Raw genomic sequence first — 25,647 nt, forward strand, 5'->3', positions numbered from 1 at the left:
AGCCCGGTGTCCCCCGGCGCGGTCCCGTCGCCGTAGTGCCCGGTGTGCCCCGGTGCTAGCGCGGCGGGACTGCAAGTGGCAGTTGTCCCGCGGTGTCCCCCGTCCCGCCGCTCCCCGCCCGGTGCCGGTGCGGCGGGACTGCAAGTCCCGTCAAGCCGCGGGCGGGCGCCGCGTCCAATGGGGTTCGGGGGGCGGTGCGGCGGGTTCCAGCCTCCGCCGCCGCCCGGTGCCGCGGCGCAGAGAGCCCCGGAGCGGCCGCGCGGCGCCGGCCCCGCAGCCCGGCTCTGAGCCGCTCGCCCGGCCCGGCCCGCCCCGCCGCGCCCCGCCGCCCTCAATGAGGTTCTTCCGACTCACCTTCAAGTGCTTCGTGGATTGCTTCTGAGCCCCCCCCGGACCTCCCCCCCCTTCCCCACGGCCACGGAGCCGCCCCCGACCCGCCCCCGCTCCCCGGCCCCCCGCGACATGACCCCCGTCCCCGCCGACACGGCCACCCCGCAGCCGCCCGCCGCCCCGCGACGCGACGCCGCCGCTGCCACCGCCGCTGCCACCGCCGCTGCCCCCGCGGGCTCCGGTAAGCGGGGAGCGCTGGGGAGGGGTGAGCCTGGGGATGTTGGGGTGAGGGGAGCTGGGGGGAAGGACACACGACCCACGGCCACGCGCGACCACGGCGCACCCCCTCTCGCCGCCGCGGCGTGAGTCACCGTTCTGCATTGTGACGTCACGCGCCGGGATGACATCTGACGTCACGCCCCCACGCGCGGAGTGGGGCGCGCGTGACAGCACCATGGATTCCCCCCCACCCCCTCCCCCCCTGTCTCGGCAGAGACCCGCGGGGAGGCGGAGGGCGCGGAGCCCCCCGCGGCGGGCGAGGAGCGGGCGATGACGGCACCGCTGGTGGGACCCCCCGGCCCCCCGAAAGCGGCCGCCCCTGAGCGGGAGACATGGACCCGGCAGATGGATTTCATCATGTCCTGCGTGGGTTTCGCCGTGGGGCTGGGCAACGTCTGGCGCTTCCCCTACCTGTGCTACAAGAACGGCGGAGGTGAGCCCCGCGCCTGCCCCACGCGTGGGGCGGGGGGGGCACCCCGCGGCGCGCGGGAGCACCCCGTTTCCCTCTGTACAGCCGGTGTGTGTGCGGGGAGGGATCACCCCACAGTGGGCCAGCCCACCCTACGCTCCACCGAGGCAAGGGGCCACCCCACGCGTGTCCCGTGTCACCCACCAGGGTGGGGGTCCGTGGGGAGCCCCCCGCCACCTGCCCGCCCTGACCTACATCGGCGGCAGAGCGAGGGGAGGGCGCGGAGGCGCCTTCGCCATTCGCTGCTTCCCGGGGAGGGAAAGGGAGGGGGGGCCCGGGGGGGTCCGGGGGGGGCGGCAGCAGCGGCTGAACCGGCCCCCTGCCCCCCCCCGCACCCCCCTACCCCCGACCCCAGGCGTCTTCCTCATCCCCTACCTGCTCATCGTCTTCGTGGGCGGCATCCCCGTCTTCTTCCTGGAGGTGGCCCTGGGGCAGTTCATGAAGCAGGGGGGCATCGCCGCCTGGAACATCGCCCCCCTCTTCAAGGGTAACGCCGCACCCCACTCGTGACCCCTCCGCACCTCACTCGTGACACCCGCACACCCTGCCCGTGGCTCCCGGCGCCCTACGTGGGGCCCCCGGCGCCCTGCCGGCACCCTGCCCACGCCCTGCCCGTTCCCCTGCACCTTGCCCGCGCCCCGCTGCTGCCCTGCGCCCCAGCCAAGGGCGGCAGCTGTCGGCGCCGTGCCCCGCGGCACCCTGTCCTGCCCTGCCCGCCCCCGTGGCTCCCTGCCCTCGCGCTGCCGCCTTCCCGGGGGAGCCTACCGGACCCCCACCACCGCGGGGGTCTGCTGGCTTCCCTGGGCTGCACCCCACTGGCTCTCCCCTGTCCTGTGCCATGCTGCTGTCCCACCAGCTCCCCCCATTCCGTCCCGTCCTCCCCGTCCTGCTGGCCCCCTGCATCCCCACCAACACCCCACGTCCTGCCCCATCCACGCCAGCAGCCCACGTCCTGCCCTGTCGCTGCCAGCACCCCCCTGTCCCACCCTGGGTGGGCTGCCGAGTGCCCATGGGCACCCGCGGGCTCTGATCTCCCCATGCCGCAGGTCTGGGCCTGGCCTCCATGGTGATTGTCTTCTTCTGCAACTCCTACTACATCATGATCCTGGTGTGGGGGCTCTTCTACCTGGTGCACTCGCTGACGGACACCCTGCCCTGGGCCACCTGCGGCCACTCCTGGAACACCGAGCAGTGCACTGAATTCTTCCACCTCGAGCTCTGCCGCAACGCCAGCGCCAACGCCAGCGCCGGCCCCGGGCCCTTCAACCTCAGCTGTGCCGACCTGGCCAACAAGCGCTCGCCCGTCATCGAGTTTTGGGAGTGAGTGTGGGGACTGAGGCGGGGGTCTCGCCTGGGGTCGGGGCTGGGGGAAGGGGTCGTGGTGGCACTCAACACAGCCCCACTCTGCAGGAACAAGGTGCTGCAGCTCTCGGGGGACCTCAGCGAGCCGGGGGAGATGAACTGGCAGATGATCCTCTGCTTGGTCACCACCTGGGTCATCGTCTACTTCTGCATCTGGAAGGGCGTCAAGTCGACGGGGAAGGTGATGCTGCGGCGGCGGAAGCGTCGGGGCCATCAGCTTGGGGCGATGGGACTGCCTTCCCGTGCCGTGGCCCGTGGCGGTGCAGGACTCCCCGTCCCGCATCTGTCTGGGAGGTGCCACCAGCCGCTGGGGACACCCCCGCGTCCTGGCCGAGCTGGGACACCGGTGGCACGTGATGGAGAGCCCTAGCCCTTCCCTGGCCCGGCGGGGGTCTCACTGGCACCCGCTCCCCTGCAGATCGTCTACTTCACGGCGCTCTTCCCCTACGTGGTCCTCATCGTGCTGCTGGTCCACGGGGTGACGCTGCCCGGGGCGCTGGGCGGCATCATCTACTACCTGAAACCCGACTGGTCCAAGCTGGCTGAGGCGCAGGTGAGGGCGGTGGGGAGGGCAGGAGGAGGGGAGCGAGTGCTGGGCACTCCCCCCTAGCACCCACCCCACCCCCCGACGCCCTCCCTCGCACCCCAGGTCTGGATCGACGCCGGCACCCAGATCTTCTTCTCCTACGCCATCGGGCTGGGTGCCCTGACCGCGCTGGGCAGCTACAACCGCTTCCACAACAACTGTTACAGGTAGGGCCGTGTACGGCCACAAGGTGTCCCCCCGCTGTGTCCCCCCCGGTGTCCCCCCCAGCCCCCCTGACCCCCTCTGCCCGCAGGGATGCCTACATCCTGGCCGTGATCAACAGCTCCACCAGCTTCTTTGCCGGCTTTGTCGTCTTCTCTGTGCTGGGCTTCATGGCCTCCGAGCAAGGCGTGGACATCTCCAAGGTGGCCGAGTCCGGTGAGTGCTGGGCAGCGGGTGCCACCACGTCCCCTGTGTGTCGCCCCCAGGGCAGCACCACTGACCCGGCTCTCCCACAGGCCCTGGGCTGGCTTTCATCGCCTACCCCAAAGCCGTGACGCTGATGCCCTTGTCCCCACTCTGGGCCACGCTCTTCTTCTTCATGCTCCTCGTGCTGGGGCTGGACAGCCAGGTGTGGCGGCGGGCAGGGGGACGGGGACAGGGAGGGGACGGGGCGGCACGTCCCCGCTGAGCTCCGCTCTCTGGTGCAGTTTGTCGGCGTGGAGGGTTTCATCACGGGCATCCTGGACCTGTTCCCTCAGCCGGGGGCCGGCTCGCTGCGCCGCGAGCTCACTGCCGCGCTCTGCTGCATCGTCTGCTGCCTCATCGACCTCTCCATGGTCACCCAGGTGGGGGATGCAGCAGGGACGTGGCGGGGACACCGGCCAGCTGGCCCCACGCCGGGCACCCGCGCCTGCCCCCCGGGATGTCCTCTCCCATGGGGTCCCTGGCGTGGGGCGGGAACTCCCCAGGGTGTTCCGTTCTGTGGGGGTCCTCATGCTGTGGGGGGTTGCTGTGGGAGCATGGCGTGCTCACGGCGTGAGGGGCACACGGGGCGTGGGTGCTGGCGGGGCTGTGCCCACGTTGGCGTGGGGCGGCCGGCGCAGCCCCGATGACACATGGTGCCGTCCCGGCAGGGTGGCATGTACGTGTTCCAGCTTTTTGACTACTACTCGGCCAGCGGGATCACGCTGCTGTGGCAGGCCTTCTGGGAGTGCGTGGTCATCGCCTGGGTCTACGGTGAGGACGGGGCGGGGGGACACGAGGGGACGTGGGTGCCCCGCGAGGCCCGGCTCACGCCTGTGTCCCCACAGGTGCCGACCGCTTCATGGACGACGTGGCCCGCATGATCGGCTACCGGCCCCTGCCCTTCATGAAGTGGTGCTGGGCCGTGGTGACGCCGCTGGTCTGCGTGGTGAGCGGGGACCGCCCCACGCGGGAACACGCGTGTGCTCGCGTGTGCCGGCTGCCCCGGCCCCGTGCCGCGGGCACCGGGCTCCCCCAGGCGGCTGCTTCGGGCACGGCAGCCACGGGGGGAGGATGACACGCGTGTCGGGGCCACGGGCGTGGGGGGGCTGTAGAGCCACCGGACCACAGCCCTGTGGGACCTCACCCCCCCCGTCCCCCCCCGCCTCCACCCAGGGCATCTTCGTGTTCCACGTGGTGAACTACAAGCCGCTGACGTACAACAAGACGTACGTGTACCCGTGGTGGGGGGAAGCCATCGGCTGGGTTCTGGCGCTCTCCTCCATGCTCTGCATCCCCTGCACCGTCCTCTACAAGCTCCTGCGCTGCAAAGGCTCCCTGCGCGAGGTGAGGGCAGCGCGGCCAGCGTCCTCCTGCCTCCCTCCCCAGCCCATCTCAGCCATCCTCAGCCCCGTGCCCCTCTCGGCGCTGTCTCCATCCCGGTCCTCCCTCCATTCAAATCTCAGCTGCCATCTCTATCCTGTACCCAGCCAAATCCTGTCCCTGTCCCTGTCCCTATCCCTATCACTCTCACTCCCAGCCAAATCCCATCCCTGTCCCCATGTCTCATTCCCTTCCCTGTCCCCATCCCTGTCTCACCCCCAGCCTCCCCTGAATCCCATCCTTGCTGACATCACTGGGTCCCATCCCCAGCCAAATCCCGTCCCTGTTCCCATCCCTAACACTCTCACTCCCAGCCGGATCCTGTCCCTGTCCCCATCACTGTCTCACTCCTGTCCCCATCTCATCCCTGTCCCCGTGCTGTCCCTCTCGCTCTCTCGATCCCATTTCAGTCCCTTCTCCATCCCAGTCTCACCCCCATCCCACCCCTGTCCCCGCCTCGGTCCCGGCCCCGCCTGCGGGAGCGGATGCACAGTGCCAGGTCCAGGCAGTCCCTCAGTCCCTGGGTGCTGCCACCCCCGGGTGCTGACACCGTGTCCCCGCAGCGCTGGCAGCTCCTGACCACTCCGATCTGGGGCCACCACCACCTGGAGTACCTGACGCCCGAGGCAGAGGCCAAGCTGCTGGCCCCCGAGCCCCCCAAGGAGAAGGCGACGCTCTTCGAGACTGTGATCTGAGCGTGGGGAGGGTCGCGCTGCTCCCGCCCGCCATAGCAATAATGCCAGCACTGCCTCCCACCCACGCTACCCCGCGCCGCCCCAGCCCGCCAGCCTCGCCGCAGTGGGGGGGTGCACGACGGTGAGGTGGGGGGGTCACTGGGGGCCGCGGGGCTGGGGCGGCTGCAGGGAGCGGGAGGGGTCCCCAGCGCGGGGGAGCGTGGCAACCCTGGGGGGGGCTGGCGGGGAGGCTGCGGGCTGGGGGAGTGAGCGGGACAGCCCTTCACTGGCCCCCTCCCGCAGCCCCCGTGGCCCCCCACTCACTAACCACTTCCTGTAGCGTTTGTCTGGTGTAACCCCGACCGCCCCGACATCTGGCAATAAACTGGGAGACCCTGGCAGCCCCGGCACCGTGGGGAAGGGGGAGCACCGGCGAGCTGGGGGGCAGAGGTGTGGGGTGGCACCTGCCTGCAGGGAGAGGGGGTTTGGGGGGGGACGGGGGATGTGGGAACGCCTGTGTTCCTCTTTTGGGGGGTTCGAGCAGCGGGGTCTCCATCCTCCGCCATGGCAGGGTGTGGGTGCCTGCAGGCTGCACCAAACCCAGCTTCCCCGGCAGGACTGGGGCACCCCACGCAGCCAGGGCTGGCCCCACTCCCCACCCCCAGGGGACAAGTTTCAGGCCAGAGGCTTTGGGGGTCCTGGCTGTCCCCATCCCAGAGCTGGGGCCACAGGGGGTGGGTCAGGACCCAGCCATATCCCACCAGGAATTGCTCATGTTGGCTTAGGGGCCCTCGGCACCAGCAGCTCCCGGGGAGGCCAGCTCCGGTTTGTGCCATGGGGACCCGCGTGGTGCCCAGAAGAAGCCCCCGACACGCTGTGCTCAGGGCAGCTGCCAGCCATCCCTGTGTCCGGGCTGTCCCCAGCGTCCCTTCGTGCCCAGCGCTGGCACTCGTCACCCTCCAGCAGCACCGTGGCCACGCCCGGTGGTCCCTGGCCGTCCTGTCCACAAAGGGGCAACGGGGGAGAAGTGCCACCACCTGCCCTGCCACTGTCGGGCGCGGGGCTGGGGCAGCGGGGCCGTGCCAGGGGGGCCATGTCCTGAATCCGGGGGCGCTGGGGTGCCGGAGGTGCTTCTCTCGGGGCACCGGCTCACCCCACCATGACACCCTCTCACCCCGCCGGGGCGAGCCAGCAGTTCCTGCCCCACCGGCAACACACACCGTAATTAGCGCAGGCAGGGTGGAAGCACCGGTGATAATTGGCAGTGACTCGTTAGCGCTGGAGCGCTGCGTGTCCGGGGTGCGGCAGGACTTTCCGGCAGGGCTGGTCTGTGGGGCCCACTGGCATCCCAGTGCGCCGGCGGCCGTGCGGCCATGCGGGGCCTGGCTGGCTTCCCGCAGCCGGAGTGGGGCCGGGGCTGGGCGCGGGGGCGAGCGCCGTCATCGCCTTCGCTTCGTGCCACAGCACGTCCCGGCCCCGCCGCCCCCCCTTAAAAGGCACGGCTGTGGGCTGGCGTCGGGGCGCTGCCGGCACAGACGGTGAGAGCGCCGAGACCGGGTGGAGGTGGGCAAAGGAGGGACGGGGGATAAGGGGGTGCCAGGGGGCCCATTTTCTGGCCAGGCTTTCCCCACGGATTTCCCGTAGCACGCACGACCCCACACGAGGGGACTCGACGTGCGCTGGTGGGCGCCCGCAGCGCCATGAACCGGATCACAGTGTATGAGCGTGCCAACTTCGAGGGGCTGAGCCGGGAATTCACCTGCGACGTTCCTGACCTGCATGAGCTGGATTTTGGCAACTGCATCGCCTCCCTGAAGGTGGTGGGGCAGCCCTGGATCGCCTACACGGACCCTAAGTACGAGGGGGAGCCGCACGCCTTTGAGGAGGGCGAGTACCCCTCCGTGGCGCGGCCCAACAGCTTCTCGGCGCTGCGCCTCGTGCACGACGACCTGGGGGACCCCCAGATCACCCTCTACGAGCGCCCCAACTTCCAAGGTGCCTGCAAGGTGGTGACGGAGGAGACCAACTTGGCATACGGGTACTTCAACGACCGGGTGGCCTCTCACGTGGTGCAGCGAGGGGTCTGGCTGCTCTACCAGCACCCTGGCCGGGGCGGTTGGCACTGCCTGGCATGGCCAGGTGAGCGTCTGGCCGACTACAAACCCGAGCTGAACTTCCAGGCTCGGTTGTCCCACCTGCGACCGTTGCGTCCCGGGCAGCCCCTGATCTCAGCACGTCTCCTCTGGGAGCAGAAGAGGGTGGAGGAGGAGCGGGAAGTGCTGGTGGATGAGATCGAGGGGGTGAACGAGACGGAGTCGGAGCAGACGCTGGCAGCCAGCAGCAGCCGGGAGTACGGCACCACGCTCTGGCAGAGCTTCCACTTCAGCAACGCCACCAGCCTCAAAGCCGGGCTCTCCTTCACGCTGACCGTGGAAGCCTCCAACATCTTCACAGTTCAGAAAGGACGCAGCGAATCCAGCACCCGCCGGGAACGCGTGGAGGTGCAGCTGCCGGCCAAAATCCCCCCGCGCACGGCGCTCAGCATCCAAGTTTTGCGGAAGGAGGTGACGCTCTCCGTCCCGGTCCTGCTCACCATCACCCAGAACGAAGCCGTTCGTACGGAGATGGGCGAGTACCGCAGCGTTTCGGGTACCAACATCAGCGCCCGCTATAGTTTGAAGCCTCTACCAGTTGCGAGCAGGGAGCAGGCAGCTGCTGACGGGACAGAGCCGGCGCACGGCACCGGGACGGAGCTATAGCTCCGTCCCGGTGCCGTGCACCGGTTCTGTCCCCTCAGTGGTGTGGGACCCTCAGGGACACGGGCGCTGCCTGCCCGGCCCACCCGCCGTGGTCTTCTCTCCACCGTGTGTTGCCAATAAACCCCCCCTTCCCTAAATGCTGCTGGGGTCTGCTGCTGCTGGGGCTGGGGGGGGACACCGGGCTGCGGAGGCGGGGGGCACAGAGTTGGGGGGACACCAAGCTGAGGGAGTCAGGGTGTAATAAACTGTGAACTGTTTGTTCATCAAACCTTGTCAGAACAAGAAAGTTACATGAAATACGCAAGGTCGGCCACAGGCACCCGGCTGTGTAAACACGGCATGCAGGGCTGCGAAAGGAGGGGGGGGCTCATGAAGACGAAGGGTATAAAACCAGTAACTTTCTAACCATATAGTTTGAAGAAGCAATTAGTGGGAGGGGGAAGTCTGTTCTTATGAGGAGCAAGAAACAGTCTCACATTATCTCGAGGGGGTGAGGGAGTGATTAAAAGGAGCAAGGATTCAAAAGCAGGATGGCACCCATCACATAAATCTCCTTGTTCAAGAAGGACATGAATCGGCCCAGACTGATAAGGACACTGCCAACTTGTAGGATGAGCACATTCCAGGCAAAAGTGAAAAGTACACCACGAAGAAGACCTACGGCCTTCCTCCCAAAAGACCCCCGAAGACCCTCGCCCACAACTCCTGGGAGAATTTGCGCAAGCGCGAAGGACTGATAAGCTAATTAACATACGAAGCGAGAGTAGGTGGGTTTAGGTAATGAATATGTATCAGCATCAACGAAATATTCATTGTTTTACTGTATAAGAACGGGGCGGTTTGCTACCTCAGCGCGCGCCGTTGGCGGAGCAGGAGACTCCTGGGCCGCCCAGCGCTGTTTTGCTTACTGGTCGCTTGCTTTAATAAACCAAATTTTTAATTGGCCAATCTCTGTCAGTTAATTGGACAAAGAGGACAGATAAAACTATAACAATTTTGGTGCCGTGACTCGGATAAAGGCAATCTGGCCTGAGGTCCTTGGCAGGGGAGGCGCCCCACTGAATAAGCGGCCCTTGTCAGGGTGCTTCTATGCTAAATCCTTTACCGACGAACCTTAAATTAGACAGTAAGCAAATAAAACTGGTTAACCCCATAATCTTTGTGTACGAAGCCCCGGACGAAGACGCAGGACGCGTGAGTATAGGCCGGTTATCCGTTCGGTTGGGGTTGGGTATCCTGAAGCGTGCTTGTGTGAGACGTCCATTGGGCTCAGCAGTCCACCGGGCGAAGTGAGTGCGGACCCTCAGTAGTGCGGTTCCCAAACCCCGCGAGGGGCTGGGCCACGAACCAGGGGAAGTGAGTGTGTGAGTGAAAGAAGGCGCTTCGGAAGATGGGACAGAGGAAAAGCAAGCCCTCTGATCCCATGGGTGGGTCTGGGGTCCAGGTGAGGCTCTCGCAGATACCACCGGATAGTCCATTAGGCTTAATGATTAAACATTGGGATGATTACCCCTCTAGGCGGGGTAAGGATAAAGTAAAAATGATTCACTATTGCATGGAAGTTTGGGGTGGTAAATTAGAGGGGACCATCTATATTGGCCTGTATTTGGGTCCTTTGAAGATTGGATTTGCCAGGCCCTAAACATCTACATACATTCAAAGGAACCTTTTAGTTTAGAAGAAAGTGAATATGCACATTTGTGGATTGGGTCAGAGACCAGAGTGAATCTGTATCCCTTAAAGGAAAAGGAAGGGGCTAGGAGAAAGAAACAGAAGGAGGAGGAAGGGGTTCCTACCTCACCTCCCCCTTATATTCCACCACCCCCTCCTCCACAGCCTTTGGCGCCCCCCCCACTAGTGGCACCAAGGTATGAGAATGACTCTGCTCCTAGTTCCCCTGAGGAAAATAGGGTAGTAACCCGTAGCCAAACCAGACGGAGGGAGGAGCGGGCAGAGTTATATCCCCTTAGAGAAATTGCGATGGGGGGACCTCAACCTGGCGTGGGGTATGTATCCATCCCACTTAACTCAGGGGATGTGAGAGAATTTAAAAAAGAGATGGGGAGTTTGTTGGAAGACCCCCTAGGGGTCTCGGAAAGATTGGATCAGTTCCTAGGTCCTAATATATATATACCTGGGATGAGCTACAAGCAATTTTGAATATTTTATTTATGTCTGAAGAGAGAGATATGATCAGACGAGCTGGAATGAGGATATGGGACCATCAACATCAAGGGGGTCCGGCAGCAGATATAAAGTGGCCAATCCAGAGACCTAATTGGAATAATCAGAACGAAGTTGATAGAGGCCACATGTCCGATTTATGGATAATAATTATACAGGGAATTAGAGAAGCTGTTCCTCGAGGACCAAACATTAATAAAGCACTTAATGAACAACAAAAGAAAGATGAAACCCCTACAGAATGGTTAGAAAGACTAAGGAAGAGTTTACAACTGTACTCCGGGTTAGATCCAAACACTGATTTAGGGCAAGCATTATTAAAAACTCAGTTTGTGGCTAAGTCATGTATTGATATCCGGAAGAAATTAGAAAAGATGGAGGACTGGCAGCAAAGGGGATTAGATGAGTTACTCCGGGAGGCGCAGAAAGTTTATGTTCGGAGAGAGGAAGAAACTCAGAAGAAACAAGCTAGGCTTTTGGTTGCAGCAGTAAGGGAAGGACAGAGAGTCCTCCGCCCAGACGGAATACGAACCTTAACCCATCAGGACCCTCTGGAAAGGAAAGTAGGGACCAGAGAGGGGAGAAGGAAACAAGGATCTGTTTCTATTGTGGGAAGACAGGATTGTAGGAAGAGGATGATGGATGAGAGAATGTTTAAAGAAGATTAGAGGGGTCAGGGGCTCTATCTGCTGGGGACCCGGGAGAAAACTGAGCCCTTGATAAAATTAAAAGTGGGTCCCCAGCGACAAGAAATAGAGTTCCTAGTGGACTCTGGAGCAGAAAGATCTACTGTTCAAAAATTGCCCCGGGGGTGTGAGACATCCTCGGAGAAAGTAGAAGTTATTGGAGCAAAAGGAGAGCCTTTTGGGGTTCCTGTAATAAAAAATGTGGTTTTGGAAAGTGATTCTAAATTTGGGGTGGGGTCCTTGCTGTTAGTGCCTGAGGCGGACTATAACTTATTGGGCAGAGATTTAATGATAGAATTAGGGATTAGCTTAGAAGTCATAAAAAATGAACTAAGAATTAAGTTGTGTCCTTTACGGACAGTTGATGAGGGGAAAATAAACCCTGAGGTATGGTACACTGCAGAGACCATTGGAAAATTGGATATTGAACCTTTTTCGGTGACAATAAGAAACCCAGAAATACCAGTGAGAATAAAACAATACCCCCTACCGATGGAGGGGACACAGGGATTGAAACCTGAGATTCAAAGGTTAATTGAAAAAGGAATATTAGAACCTTGCATGTCCCCTTTTAACACCCCCATCTTACCTGTAAAGAAACCTGATGGGACATACAGATTAGTGCATGGCTTACGAGAAATTAACAAACGAACGGTTACCAGATTCCCTGTAGTGGCAAACCCTCATACACTTTTAAGCCAGTTGGGCCCCAATGATCAGTGGTATAGTGTAATCGATTTAAAGGATGCCTTCTGGGCATGCCCCTTAAAGAAAGATTGCAGGGATTATTTTGCTTTTGAATGGGAAGACCCGGACACTTACAGAAAACAACAATTACGGTGGACCGTTTTACCTCAAGGGTTCACCGAGTCTCCAAATTTGTTTGGACAGGCATTAGAACAAATATTGAGGGGGTACGAATTAGGTGGGGGGGTGACCCTTGTCCAGTATGTGGACGATTTACTGTTGGCCGGCAGCGATGAGGAGGCAGTTAGGGAGGAGAGTATTAGGTTGTTAAATTTTTTAAGTTTACAGGGATTAAAGGTGTCGAAATCAAAACTGCAATTTGTCGAAAAGGAAGTGAAATATTTAGGACACAGATTGAGTAAAGGAACTAAGAAGTTAGACCCAGAAAGGGTACAGGGCATATTATCATTGCCGGCTCCAAAAACTAAGAGACAGATCAGACAATTGCTGGGCCTTTTGGGATATTGTAGACAATGGATTGAAGGCTATAGTAGGAAAGTAAAATTTTTATATGCTAAGATATCTAAGGATGGCCTATTAAAATGGTCTAAGGATGATGATGAACAATTGGAAGTTTTAAAAATGGATTTGGTAAACACTCCTGTTTTGAGTTTACCGGATGTCAAGAAACCATTTTATTTATTTATTAATGTTGATGAAGGAACAGCATATGGGGTGTTAGTGCAAGAATGGGCAGGGAAGAAAAAGCCTGTAGGATACCTTTCTAAATTGTTAGACCCTGTAAGCAGAGGATGGCCTATCTGCCTACAAGCTATAGTGGCTGCAGCTCTGCTAGTGGAAGAGGCTCACAAAGTTACCTTTGGGGGAGAACTGAAAGTATTATCACCCCACAACATTAGAGGAATTTTACAACAGAAAGCTGAAAAGTGGATTACTGATGCCAGGCTCCTGAAGTATGAGGGTATCCTGATATCTTCACCTAAACTAGAACTTGAAGTTACTGGTTTACAGAATCCAGCACAATTTCTGTACGGGGAACCATCAGAGGAAATAACTCATGATTGCCTACACACTATTGAAGAACAAGCCAAAATTAGACCAGATTTGGAGGAAGAAGAGCTAGAGGATGGGGAAAAACTTTTTGTAGATGGATCTTCCCAGGTAATAGAGGGGAAAAGAAAATCAGGATATGCGATAATTAATGGAAAAACATTTAAGGTAATAGAATCAGGGCCCCTGAGTCCCAGTTGGTCGGCTCAAGCGTGCGAGTTATACGCAGTTTTAAGAGCTTTACAATTATTAGAAGGAAAAATCGGCACCATCTATACGGATTCCAAATATGCCTTTGGAATAGTGCATACATTTGGGAAAATTTGGGAAGAAAGAGGCTTAATAAATTCCCAGGGAAAGGGATTGGTTCATAAGGAGTTAATAATTGAAATGTTGCAGGCTTTACGGAGGCCGGTAGGAATAGCAGTGGTCCATTTAAAAGGGCATCAGCGGGGATTAACTCCACTGACAAGGGGAAACAATCTAGCAGATCAAGAAGCAAAACGAGCAGCTTTAATGATCTTCAAGGAAAAGAAAGATAGAAAGTTTCCTTGCAAGGATTGTTGGAAGAGCACACTTCATTGTAGCTGTGCGAATCCTAATTATCAGTTTTGTTGTGTGCATGGGGAAGAGTACCACCTGTACAGCTTCACTGTGCAGGAGAAAGACAAGTTAGTCTGAATGGGGGCAAGGGAAGTCAAATCTGGAGAACGGGAACTTCCTGATGGACGAGAGGTCATTTCAAAAACTATGGCTATAAGAATCATGCACAAGTACCATGAAAACACCCACTGGGGGGTTCAAGCACTAGTAGGTCAATTTGCCATAAAATATGCTTGCATTGGGGTATATAATATAGCAAAAAGAATAATTGGAGATTGCCTAATTTGCCAAAAAGTGAACAAGCACCAATTAAGAGAAAGACCATTAGGGGGAAGAGATTTGGCTCACCGACCCTTCGCCAAAATTCAGATAGACTTCACCGAACTACCGAAAGTAGGCAGGTATAGATATTTGTTGGTAATAATAGATCATTTAACACACTTTGTAGAAGCATTTCCAACAGCCAGGGCCACTGCCCAAACGGTGACAAAACTGTTGCTTGAAAATGTGATACCTAGGTATGGCTCTATTGAAACTATTGACTCTGATAGGGGACCACATTTTGCTTCAAAAATCATAAAAGAAGTTTTTACTGCTTTGGGGACCAAGTGGGAATATCATACACCCTGGCACCCACAGAGTTCGGGAAAAATAGAGCGGGTAAATGGTGAGATAAAGAAACAACTGACCAAATTAATGATGGAGACCAAATTATCTTGGGTAAAATGCCTTCCCTTAGCCTTATTAAATATTAGAATCCAACCTCGCACGGATGTGGGAATCTCCCCTTTCAAAATGTTATATGGAATGCCTTATGATTTGGAGGTTCCCCGAGATCATCCCCAGGTTGAAAATTTACAACTGAAACAGTACATAATCCAACTCATGTCTATGAGGAAACAATTGCGAGATAAAGGCTTAGCAGTACAAAGGCCTCCGTTGGGCATTGCAATACACAATATACAACCTGGAAATAACGTTTTAATTAGGTCATGGAAGGAGTCCTCACTAACTCCCCGCTGGGAAGGGCCTTATCTTGTTTTACTCACTACAGAAACCGCCATCCAGACTGCTGAATGGGGGTGGACCCATGCCAGCCGGGTAAAAGGACCCATCTCCGAGGAGCAGTGGGAGAGCTCTGGAGACCCGAATACCTTGAAATTAAAACTGCGAAGAAAAAGAGAGACTAATAAATTGAACTGAGCAATGAATATGTATCGGTAAGGCGGAGACGCTTCGCTTGTTAACCTTTTTTTTTACAGAAGAACCACACTTGGAGACCTGGAAAATACATGGATATGTAAGGACTATATTGAAATCAGAATTGTGGTTGTAATTGTAATTATCATTATATATGATCCTTTAAGGAAAATGATGTGTCACATAGTTCATATTAATTGTAGTAATAAGTTTGGTAGTAGCAGGGAGGGAACTTACATATCTTTGGAAGTGCCGAAAACAGGAGTAGCCTCGTTTAAAAGATTTAAAAATAAAATACCAAAGTGCTATTCCCAGGAGAATCGGGAGCCGAATAGAAAATAAATAAGTGAAGGCCAATTCACTATCACATTTCTCCTGAAGATTGTCCTTGCCACCAAGAAGATGACATTCCTCGTAGCTCGAAGCAACCGAGTTGACGAGCGAGGTGGAGGGACAAGGTGCTGTGGAGAACTGACCCCTGTCACTGCAGATGATATAAAGGCCCTCCAAGTGAAAAGGCCCCGAGGTTCCAAATGGGAAAAAGGCACTAGTCAAATTGGCTTAAAACAAAATTGGAGGCTTCACCCTTTTCGGTACGTCCTGACTATTCTGTTTTTAATGTTACCACAAACATGGGGGAAATTGAGCCACCAAGCTCATCAGCCATTCGAATGGACACTGCATCAAGTGGGCAATGATGATGATAAAGTCATACAAACTATAATAACTCCAGGGGCCCCTGCCTTTAAGACCACTCTGTGTCAGTTAGCGCCAGGAGATGGAGCGTGTAAAAATGAAGGTACACCATTTTATCTACGCCCGAGCTCTAACCCTGGGAAATCGTATTGTAACCAACCGGGACAATATTTTTGCGCATACTGGGGTTGTGAAACAATTGCTAACCGGTGGATTCCAGAGCCTGGAAAAGATTCCTTCTTGAAGGTATCTTGGGCCCCTTATGGATGTAAGCCGCAAGTGGTATGTGCACTGGATAGAAGTGGGTCCGTCAGTATCGCAAAGTGGAGCTGCAACTACTGGCACTTGAATGTGACCCGACCTCAGGACCCTAGCTGGCTAGTAGGAAGAACTTGGGGAGTTCGTTATTATAAGGAACTAGGGCAAGATAGAGGTGGGCTAATACACATTAAGAAGAAACCAACCTCGAATGATCCACTGCCAGTAGGCCCCAACCAGGTCCTGACTGATGATTTGGCTAAGAAAACAGACCCCGACCAGACATTGACTGATAGTTTGGTCAAGGAAACAGAGGGTGATGTAACGAGAGCTACTGTAATGAATAGTACCCAAACCATCCAAACCCCTGACGAAAACTCTGGGGATAACCCTCTTTGGAAACTGATGCAAGCCAGTTACCTGGTATTAAACCACACAAACCCAAATATGACCCAACATTGCTGGTTGTGTTACGATACTAGACCTCCCTTCTATGAGGCAATAGGCATCCACTCAAAGGCGAAAAGGGTAAATGGTTCAAACCCAACACAAGGTTTATGGGATTCTGAAGGTCGAAAACCAGGCCTGACGATGCAACATGTATCGGGACAAGGGAGATGTATTGGGAATGTACCCCCAGAGAAAAATAAATTATGCAAGATAAGAGCTTCCCTGAAAGGGAAGCCCCCTGCTGATTGGCTAATACCAGCCCGTAACACCAAATGGATCTGCTCCAAAACTGGAATCACTCCCTGTTTATCTCTTAAATTGTTCAACGAATATGAGGAATACTGCATCCAAGTGATGATAATCCCCCGGATCATATACCACCCTGAGGAATTTGTGCATAATAACCAGAATACCCAGAGTCACCACTTACAGAAACGAGAACCATTTACCTTTACGGCTTTGACAATAGCCACTTTGATAGCTGTAGGAGCAACAGGCGCGGGCACAGGAATAACATCATTGGTCCAACAAAATCAGAAATTTCAATCACTTAGAATAGCAGTAGACGAAGACTTGGTAAGAATTGAACAATCAATAACTGCCTTGGAAAAATCTGTTAGATGATTATCAGAGGTGGTGCTACAAAACCGAAGGGGGTTAGATTTAATGTTTCTACAACAAGGTGGGCTATGTGCTGCCTTGGGAGAACAATGTTGTGTATATGCTGATCACACAGGGATTGTAAGGGATACTATGACAAAACTTCGGGAAGGCCTAGAAAAACGAAAACGAGAACAAGAAGTGCAACAAAGCTGGTGCGAGTCCTGGTTTAACCACTCTCCTTGGCTTACCACATTACTATCTACAGGACCCTTGATTATATTGATACTGGTATTAACTTTTGGACCCTGTATATTCAATAGAATAGTTACAATTGTAAAAAAACAGATTAGAAGCAGCTCATTTGATGCTTATGAGAGCCAAGCATGAACCTCTGGGAGGAATACCGGAGGTGGAGGAGACCCTCATTTTGAGCCAGCAGGCACGTAAGTGATTTGATGAACAAAATAGTGAAAAGAAGAGGGGGCATTGTAATAAACTGTGAACTGTTTGTTCATCAAACCTTGTCAGAACAATGGAGAGTTATATGAAATACATAAACTCGGCCACAAGAAAGTTACATGAAATACGCAAGGTCGGCCACAGGCACCCGGCTGTGTAAACACGGCATGCAGGGCTGCGAAAGGGGGGGGGGGGCTCATGAAGTTGAAGGGTATAAAACCAGTAACTTTCTAACCATATAGTTTGAAGAAGCAATTAGTGGGAGGGGGAAGTCTGTTCTTATGAGGAGCAAGAAACAGTCTCACATTATCTCGAGGGGGTGAGGGAGTGATTAAAAGGAGCAAGGATTCAAAAGCAGGATGGCACCCATCACATAAATCTCCTTGTTCAAGAAGGACACGAATTGGCCCAGGCTGATAAGGACACTGCCAACTTGTGGGAACAGCACATTCCAGGCAAAAGTGAAAAGTACACCATGAAGAAGACCTACGGCCTTCCTCCCAAAAGACCCCCGAAGCCCCTCGCCCACAATTCCTGGGAGAATTTGCGCAAGCGCGAAGGACTGATAAGCTAATTAACATACGAAGCGAGAGTAGGTGGGTTTAGGTAATGAATATGTATCAGCATCAACGAAATATTAATTGTTTTACTGTATAAGAACGGGGCGGTTTGCTACCTCAGTGCGCGCCGTTGGCGGAGCAGGAGACTCCCGGCCGCCCAGCGCTGTTTTGCTTACTGGTCGCTTGCTTTAATAAACCAAATTTTTAATTGGCCAATCTCTGTCAGTTAATCGGACAAAGAGGACAGATAAAACTATAACAATGGGACATTGGGCTGGGGGGGGGGGGCACGGGTTTGCGGGGACACCAGGCTGAGGGAGTCAGGGGACATTGGGCTGGGGGGGACCAAGGGACATCGGGCTGGGGAAACTGGGGGGGCACGGGACCGGGGGAGGGGGGGACCCAGGCTGTCCTGGACCCGCACGCACCGGGCTGGGGCAGCAACTGCGACCCGCCGCCCCCCGCCCGGGCATGTGCGACCCCACGGAACCGTTCTCGGGGGCTGCGGGAGCCCCCGCGCTGCGGTGGGAGCGGGCTACGGCAGCCGGGGCAGGACAAACCGCTGCGGGGCGGGGCCTGGCGCTGCGGTGGTCACGCCCCTCTGCACCGCCTCCAGCCACGCCCCCCACGTGGCTGCCGCCGCCGTCTGTCTCTTTAAATGATGCAACCGGCCTCGCGCTTGGTCCCGCCCTCTGCGCGCCTATTCGCGGAGCCGGCGCCGAACTCCGCCGTGCCATTGGCGGAGGCGGGCCTCTCTCGCTGTCGATTGGCTCGACCTGTGCCGGCGACACGCCCTTCCCGCTTCGATTGGCTGGAGGTTGCCCCGCCCCCCCAGGCGGCGGTGGCGGCGGCGGCGGCGGCGGCAGCATGGCGGCGGCGGCGGCGGCGATGGCGGCGGAAGAAGCGGAGGAGGCGCTGGGGCTTTTCACCGGCATCGGCCTCAGCGAGGCCAAAGCGCGCGAGACGCTGCGCAACGGGGCGCTCAGCGCGCTGCTCCGCCAGGCCGTGCTGCAGGTGCGCCCGCCGCGGGCCCCGTCCCCGGTCCCCCGGTCCCCCGGTCCCCCGGTCCCCGGCGCCACCGCAACCCCCGGGACCCCGCCCCCCTCCCTGTGACCCCGCCCCCTTTGCCCCGCCTCTTCCCGGTCCCACAGAACGGCCTCGGCCCTCGGCACCCCCGCCCCGGGGATGCCGGTTCGCCGGGGCTCGGCCCCGCGCCGGCCCTGACGTTTCCCCGGCGCGGCGGCAGGCTCGGAGCGCTCTGGGCCCGGCCCTGGACAAAGGCACCGGGATGCTGCTGTACAACGCGGCCGCCCGCCTCAGGGACCCGAAGCACCTCGGCTTCCTCGTCGGCTACATCGCCCGCAAAGAGATCCTCACCGACCTGCAGCTCAACGGTACCGGACCCGGGACCCCCGGCCCCGGCGGGGAGGGCTGGGCCCCGCTCCTCATCCCCGCTCTGTCCCCAGCCGCCCTGGAGTACGTGAGGAGCCATCCCCTGGAGCCCCTGGACGTGGCGGACTTCGAGCAGGCCTGCGGTGTGGGGGTGTGCGTCACCCCCGAGCAGATTGAGGAGGCGGTGAGTGGGGCTGTGGGGCAGGCGGGGCTGTGGGGACGGTGCGGGGGGCGTGGGACGGGATGAGCTGGTGGCCCCTGCTGTCACGCTCCCCGCCTGCCTCGCTCACCCCCGCGTCCCTGTCCTGTTCCCCAGGTGGAGGCCGTGATCGGCGAGCACCGGGCAGAGCTGCTGGCGCAGCGCTACCACTTCAACATGGGGCTGCTGATGGGTGAGTGGGGGGCACCGGGGCCGCCCCTGCCTGCCACTCCTCCTCCCCTGGATCCTGAGAGCCAGCCCTTTGCCATGGGCTGCCCCAGCCGCTGCATCGCTGTGCCGCAGCCCGCGCGATGCAGGATAAACGTCCTGCCATGTCCCCCGTACGGGCAGGGCTGTGGGTGGCAGCTGCCTGTGGTGCCCTGTGCCAGGGACGGCCCTGGGGCAAGGGTTGTCTCCAGCCGCTGGCCACGGCGTTCTGCATCAGCGGCCCTGGCTGGAGCCCCCGGGGCCAGGCCGTGCCCCTCGCCCACGGGGTGCCCTGTCCACAGGGGAGGCGCGGAGCCGGCTGCGGTGGGCAGACGGGAAGACCGTTAAGAATGAGGTGGATCTGCAGGTGGGTACGAGGGCAGTGAGTTGTCCGTCTTGGGGCGGTGTCACCTGTCAGTGCTGTGCCCGGTGCAGAACCTGCTGGCCTGTTCTGTGGGAGGGCCTGGTGCTGGGGACAGCCTGTCCCAGGCACGTGTGGGCAGTGTGGGGGGGTGACAGCTGAACAAGGTCACGTCCCGGCTTTGGGGCACCATGATGCTTTTCTACTCCTATGTCTGTTTTCCTCAGGTGCTGCATTTGCTGGGGCCAAAGACAGAAGCTGACCTGGAAAAGAAACCAAAGGTGAAGAGGAGGGAGGGGCTGGGGGCTGAGGTGGTATTTCCCTGCTGAATGTTCAGGCAGGATCCCAAATAGCTGCCCTGGGTCCAGCCAGCACCATGGGCATGGGTCTGAGGGAGCGCTGGGGGCAGCAGGCTGGGCCAGGAGGGGAAGGTGCATGTCAGGGCCGGGCACTCAGGGTGCTGTGCTGGTCTCTGCAGGCTGCAAAGGCCCGGACAGCCCCAGCAGAGAAGCAGAAGGCGGCTGTGGTGGAGAACGGTAAGAGATGGTCCTCCTGCGGACACCTTCCCCAGCCCTTCGGTTCCTGACTGGGACCTGCCTCTGAGCTGGGCCCTGGGAGCTGTAGTCAGGGCCCTGCTCAGCCCCGTCTTTCTCCGCAGGCGAGGTGGGCACGGAGACGCGGTCGCTGCTGGAGCAGCTGCGGGGAGAAGCCCTCAAGTTCCACAAGCCAGGTGAGTGCAAAGAGCCGCTGCCATGTGCGGGGCTGGACCACGGTCTCTGTGCTGCAGAACACAGCCCGGCCCTGCATCCTTCCCTGCCGGCTGCTGGGCTTGGCCCATTTTGGGTGATGCTGCAGCCCTGAGCGTCCTCTGCCCGCAGGAGAGAACTACAAGACGGAGGGCTATGTGGTGACACCCAACACCATGGCTCTGCTGAAGCAGCACCTGGCAATCACGGGTGGGCAGGTGAGGCCGCGTCCCCCAGTCCAGCGGTTCCGTGTGTGGGCGGCACTGCTGTGCCAGGCTCCAGCCAGATGTGTGCGGTGACTGGGGGGACACACAGCTCACTGGGGGCATGACCAGAGGTGGCACTCCCCTGGCACAGGGGGCCCTTTGGGATCGCAGGAGGCGCATGTCAGTGCCCCGCTGTTAGGGAGAGACTCCTACCGAACGACAGAGGTGTCCCCTTTCCTCCCTGCAGGTGCGGACACGGTTCCCTCCTGAGCCCAATGGGATCCTGCACATCGGCCATGCCAAGGCCATCAACTTCAACTTTGGCTATGCCAAGGTGAGAAGCACCCAACCCTGTTGGCAGCTCCCGCTGGCCCTTGCCCCCCGCCACTGCTTGGCCTGCTGTCCCTCGGGGAGCAGGCGCTCACTGTCCCCCCACCCCCAGGCCAATGGTGGCGTGTGCTTCCTGCGCTATGACGACACCAACCCCGAGAAGGAGGAGGAGAAGTACTTCACGGCCATCCGGGAGATGGTGGAGTGGCTGGGTATGGCAGGATCAGGCCAGGAGCTGCTGGGGATGTCCCTGCGTGCAGGTCCTGCTGCCAGGCCCTGGGGTTGCCTCCAACCCCCTCTGTTTCCCCTGTTCCCACAGGCTACCAGCCCTACGCAGTGACCCACGCGTCGGATTACTTTGACCAGCTTTACACCTGGGCCCTGGAGCTCATCCGCAGGTGAGTGTGCCGGTGCGATACAGATGCGCTGGGGTGGTGCAGATGTTTTGTGCCGTGGCTGGGGCTCCCCCTCACCCAGGGGACGGGCCAGTTGTGTCTGGTGATGGCATTTCCCCTCTGTAGGGGCCAGGCATACGTCTGCCATCAGAAGGTCGAGGAGATCAAGGGCCACAACCCACCGCCCTCACCGTGGCGGGACCGACCCACGGAGGAGTCGCTCCTGCTCTTTGAGGTACGTCTGGCTGGGGGCAGGCGCTGCGTGCCTGTGGGGTCCAGGTCCATGGCCCAGCTGACAGCTTCCCTGCGCTCCTCAGGACATGCGAAAGGGCAAGTTTGGAGAGGGGGAGGCCACGCTGCGGATGAAGCTGGTGATGGAGGACGGGAAGATGGACCCCGTCGCCTACCGCGTCAAGTTCACTCCGCACCACCGCACTGGGGACAAGTGGTAGGGAGGGCCCACAGCGTCCTGGCACACGGGGCAGGGGTGGGCCTGCGGCTCCTGGGAGCGGGGAGGTCTCTGGAGGGGAGCAGCATCAGGCTCTGCCCCAGGGCTGACTGCGTCTGCCTCGCAGGTGCATCTACCCCACGTATGACTACACACACTGCCTCTGCGACTCCATCGAGCACATCACGCACTCCCTCTGCACCAAGGAGTTCCAGGCCAGGTGAGCTCAGTGCACGGCGTGGCCCAGGGCTGAGCCAGACCCGGTGGGAGAGCCGCTGGCTGCATCCTGGCAGCTGCCAGAGTGCCGGGGGATGGCGTGTCCGTGGGACTGTGGGCGGGTGTGGGGCTGAGCTGGGCTGTGCCTCTGCCTCTGTTGCAGGCGCTCCTCCTACTTCTGGCTGTGCAACACGCTGGATGTCTACTGCCCTGTGCAGTGGGAGTATGGGCGCCTGAACCTGCTCTACACTGTTGTCTCCAAGAGGAAGATCATCCGGCTGGTGGAGACAGGTGCCGTGAGGTAGGAGCGGGGACAGCAGCCAGGGTGGGTCTTGCCTGGGGTGCGCCTGGCTGTCACATTGGTTTTTTTCTCAGGGACTGGGATGACCCACGGCTCTTCACGCTGACAGCCCTGCGCCGGCGAGGCTTCCCTCCCGAGGCCATCAACAACTTCTGTGCCCGGGTAGGTACCCGGGTCGGGACGGGACGGGACAGGTGGATGTGTCCCCCGGCTGGTGTGGTGCCAGCAGATTGTCCTGCAGGTCGGCGTGACAGTGGCCCAGGCGACGATGGAGCCACATCTGCTGGAGGCGTGTGCGCGGGAGGTGCTGAACGAGCAGGCCCCTCGCGCCATGGCTGTCCTGGAGCCGCTCAAAGTCACCATCACCAACTTCCCTGCCCCGAAGGTGAGACTACTGCGGGCTGGAGTGGGAGTGGGGTTTCCCAAGGTCAGCATTCACCCCCTCCTTCTCCCCAGGCACTTGAAGTCCTTGTGCCCAACTTCCCAGCTGATGAGAGCCGGGGTTTTCACAAAGTGCCCTTCCAGCCCACCGTCTACATCGAGGAGACGGACTTCAGGGAGGTGAGCCAGGGTCACCAGGCCACATTGCTCTCGCTCCTGGGAGCTATGGCTCAGGCAGCGGGAGCCTGGCAGTGCTGGGAGCGGCGCTGGTGCTGCACGGGGCACAGGCGTGTGTCAGGCACCCAGCTGCAACTCCCAAACGTGCCAGCAGCTCTGACGGGCATTGGGGAAATCCCCACTGCCCTCAGCCCGGCCAGGAGGTGTTCAGCCCGTGGTGCCCGCACCTGGCCTGTGCACTGGGAAATGTCCTGCAGCACTCTGGGAGTGCAAACAGCCCCTGGGATGGCAGGAGCGGGTGGAGGGACACAGTCGTGGGGACAGAGACACACGCTGGAGGGGGGACCTGCTGCCTGAGCTGGGACGCCTCGCGCAGCTGTGCACTCTCCCACAGGAGGTGGACAAGGGCTACAAGCGCCTGGCCCCTGGGCAGCCGGTGGGGCTGCGCCACGCTGGCTACGTCATCACCGTCCAGAACATCATCAAGGTGGGTGGCTCTGGGTGCTGGTGACACGAGGCTGGGCCCTGAGATGTCAGGACATGGCTGTGCCCTGCCAGGGAAGGGCAGCGATGGTCATCTCGGGCCAGGCACCGTGGGCACAGCGTGGGGGCAGGCCGCCTGTATGGCGGCTCCCTGCCAGCCCTGTGCCTCGCGTGGTGGGGAGCGGGGTTGCCCCAAGGCCGCCCTGTGGGGTGGGACTGCTGCCTGACGGGCTGTCTCACCTCCTTTTGCCCAGGACGCCAGTGGGCGCGTGATCGAGCTGGAGGTGACCTGCACCAAATCAGATGTGGCAGAGAAGCCCAAAGCCTTCATCCACTGGGTGTCGGAGCCGCTGGCGTGCGAAGTGCGGCTCTATGAGCGGCTGTGAGTACCCAGCTCCCCGCAGAGGCGCAGGCGCAAGCTCTGCGGCGCTGGAACAGCAGGGCGGCTGTGCACCAGCAGGCTCTGCCCGGCTCTTTGGCGGGGAAGGTGCTGCTGTGGGGTCCTGCAAGCTGCTGCCCTGCAGCTGCCGCAGGGCCCCGCGTCCCCGTGCCCAGCAACTTTGGGACGAGGCTCTGTCTCACGGCAGGTTCTTGCACAAAAATCCTGAGGACCCGGCGGAGGTGCCCGGTGGCTTTCTGAGCGACCTCAACCCCGTGAGTAGCGGCAGGAGCTGTGGTTACATGGCCCAGGGGGAACTGGGGCCCTCCCACACCCACACCGGAGGCACCATCTGTGCAACCCCTACCCCTCCCTGGGTGGGACCCTGCTGTGTCCCAGCGGGGAGAAGGGCTGTAGAGGGCGCAGAGGGGCCGAGGGTGCCCTCTGAGCTGCCTCTCCCCCTGCCAGGATTCCCTGCGCGTGATCCCCAATGCCCTGGTCGACAGTTCCGTCCTCTCTGCCCGGCCCTTTGACAAGTTCCAGTTTGAGCGGCTGGGCTACTTCTCAGTGGATCCCGACAGCGAGGAGGGGAAGGTGAGCCCTGGGGAGGGGGCTCAGTGCCCCCCTGCCTGCCGCGGGGCTCAGTGCTCCCCTGCCCGCCCCTGGGCTCTGAGCTGACCCTCTGCCTCTCCCCAGATGGTGTTCAACCGGACGGTGACGCTGAAGGAGGACCCCGGCAAGGCCTGAGAGACCCACCGCTGCCACCCCACTGGGGGTCCCTGCGCACCCCCAGCGCCGCCGCCGTGCCTTGACGCAGCCCCCCCACGGGGCGCCCCACATCATCGCCTCAATAAACGGAGCATCCCAGCCCTGTCCCTGCGCTGTCACTGCCTCCTGTCCCCCCGGCTCAGCCTTGGGGTGCTGGGCAAGGGGGGGGGGTCTCCCCGGTTCCCAGGGGCTTGGGGTGTGCTCCCCCCACGCGGGACCGCCAGGCTGGGCTGGGGTTGAGGGTGTCGGGGTGGGGTGGCGGAGGGCCCCCGGCCCGCGGCGGGTGCAGGCGGGGTGCAGGCGGGCGGGAGGGTGTGCGCACTGTGTACAAACACTGCCCGAGCGCCGTGCCCCCTTAAGGTGGACTCGAGTTGGGTCACCCCTAGCTGTCCCCGGGCTGGGGGCCAGAGGTGTTCCCCGGCGGGACCGGCGTGGGTCGGCCCCTGCCCTGAGCCCCGTGACCGGGGCCCTGACCCTACTGTGGGTATGGGGGGAGGCTCTGCCCGGCCCCACGGGCCACCTTAAGCGGGAGAGGGGACGGGGAGGCCGCGCCGAGCACATGTGCATGTTAAAGCAGCCCGGTCTCGGCCCCACGGCGCGGGAGACCCCTCACGGGAGACCCTTCGCCCCGCGGTGCCGCCCGGGGGCAGGGCGCAGCCCCCGCTCGTACCAGCAGCGGCGGCCCCAGCGCCCTCCCCGGGCAGCCCCTGCATTGGGATCTCGCCCACTCGTGGGGTGGCGCGGGGCCTCGCCCCCGGCTGCTGGGTGGGGGTCGTGGCCGGGCCGCCCCTGCCTGGCGCGGAGCAAAGGGGCGGCTGCGTGGGACCCCTCGGCCGACGGCGCCCCACGGCCACGCGTGCCAATAGCGTCCCAAGCTCCGCGGACGCGACCGGGGGCTGTCCCCACCCCGCTGGGGTAATCGTCCCCGACGTGCCCCGGTCCCGCGTGTCCTGG

At 60.0% G+C, this 25,647-nt stretch overlaps 3 protein-coding genes across 3 annotated transcripts; all 3 read left to right on the forward strand.

Moving 5' to 3' along the window:
• The first annotated feature begins 262 nt into the window (after positions 1–262).
• SLC6A8 (solute carrier family 6 member 8) lies at positions 263–5,889 on the forward strand. Its single transcript, XM_086755547.1, has 14 exons — positions 263–571; positions 824–1,042; positions 1,434–1,565; positions 2,125–2,398; positions 2,489–2,621; positions 2,859–2,993; positions 3,090–3,193; positions 3,280–3,404; positions 3,485–3,597; positions 3,677–3,814; positions 4,103–4,205; positions 4,280–4,380; positions 4,608–4,778; positions 5,378–5,889. Exons 1-14 carry the CDS (start codon positions 463–465, stop codon positions 5,507–5,509), a joined length of 1,989 nt encoding a protein of 662 aa, XP_086611673.1. The 5' UTR covers positions 263–462; the 3' UTR covers positions 5,510–5,889.
• Positions 5,890–7,061: 1,172 nt separating this feature from the next.
• On the forward strand, positions 7,062–8,378 carry LOC104479841 (epidermal differentiation-specific protein-like). The gene has a single exon (XM_086755643.1). The coding sequence runs from the start codon at positions 7,189–7,191 to the stop codon at positions 8,245–8,247; it is 1,059 nt and encodes a 352-aa protein (XP_086611769.1). The 5' UTR covers positions 7,062–7,188; the 3' UTR covers positions 8,248–8,378.
• A 10,176-nt stretch (positions 8,379–18,554) lies between these two features.
• On the forward strand, positions 18,555–24,800 carry QARS1 (glutaminyl-tRNA synthetase 1). Its single transcript, XM_086755829.1, has 24 exons — positions 18,555–18,718; positions 18,951–19,098; positions 19,171–19,280; positions 19,413–19,488; positions 19,805–19,869; positions 20,091–20,144; positions 20,342–20,399; positions 20,522–20,593; positions 20,742–20,827; positions 21,063–21,149; positions 21,258–21,357; positions 21,465–21,543; positions 21,667–21,775; positions 21,858–21,988; positions 22,116–22,208; positions 22,368–22,505; positions 22,580–22,667; positions 22,747–22,890; positions 22,962–23,066; positions 23,458–23,550; positions 23,801–23,928; positions 24,134–24,200; positions 24,394–24,519; positions 24,622–24,800. Exons 1-24 carry the CDS (start codon positions 18,572–18,574, stop codon positions 24,670–24,672), a joined length of 2,355 nt encoding a protein of 784 aa, XP_086611955.1. The 5' UTR covers positions 18,555–18,571; the 3' UTR covers positions 24,673–24,800.
• The last annotated feature ends 847 nt before the right edge of the window (positions 24,801–25,647 follow it).

This window comes from Chlamydotis macqueenii, chromosome 10 (genome assembly GCF_036417535.1).
Source record: "Chlamydotis macqueenii isolate bChlMac1 chromosome 10, bChlMac1.mat, whole genome shotgun sequence".
NCBI lineage: Eukaryota > Metazoa > Chordata > Aves > Otidiformes > Otididae > Chlamydotis > Chlamydotis macqueenii.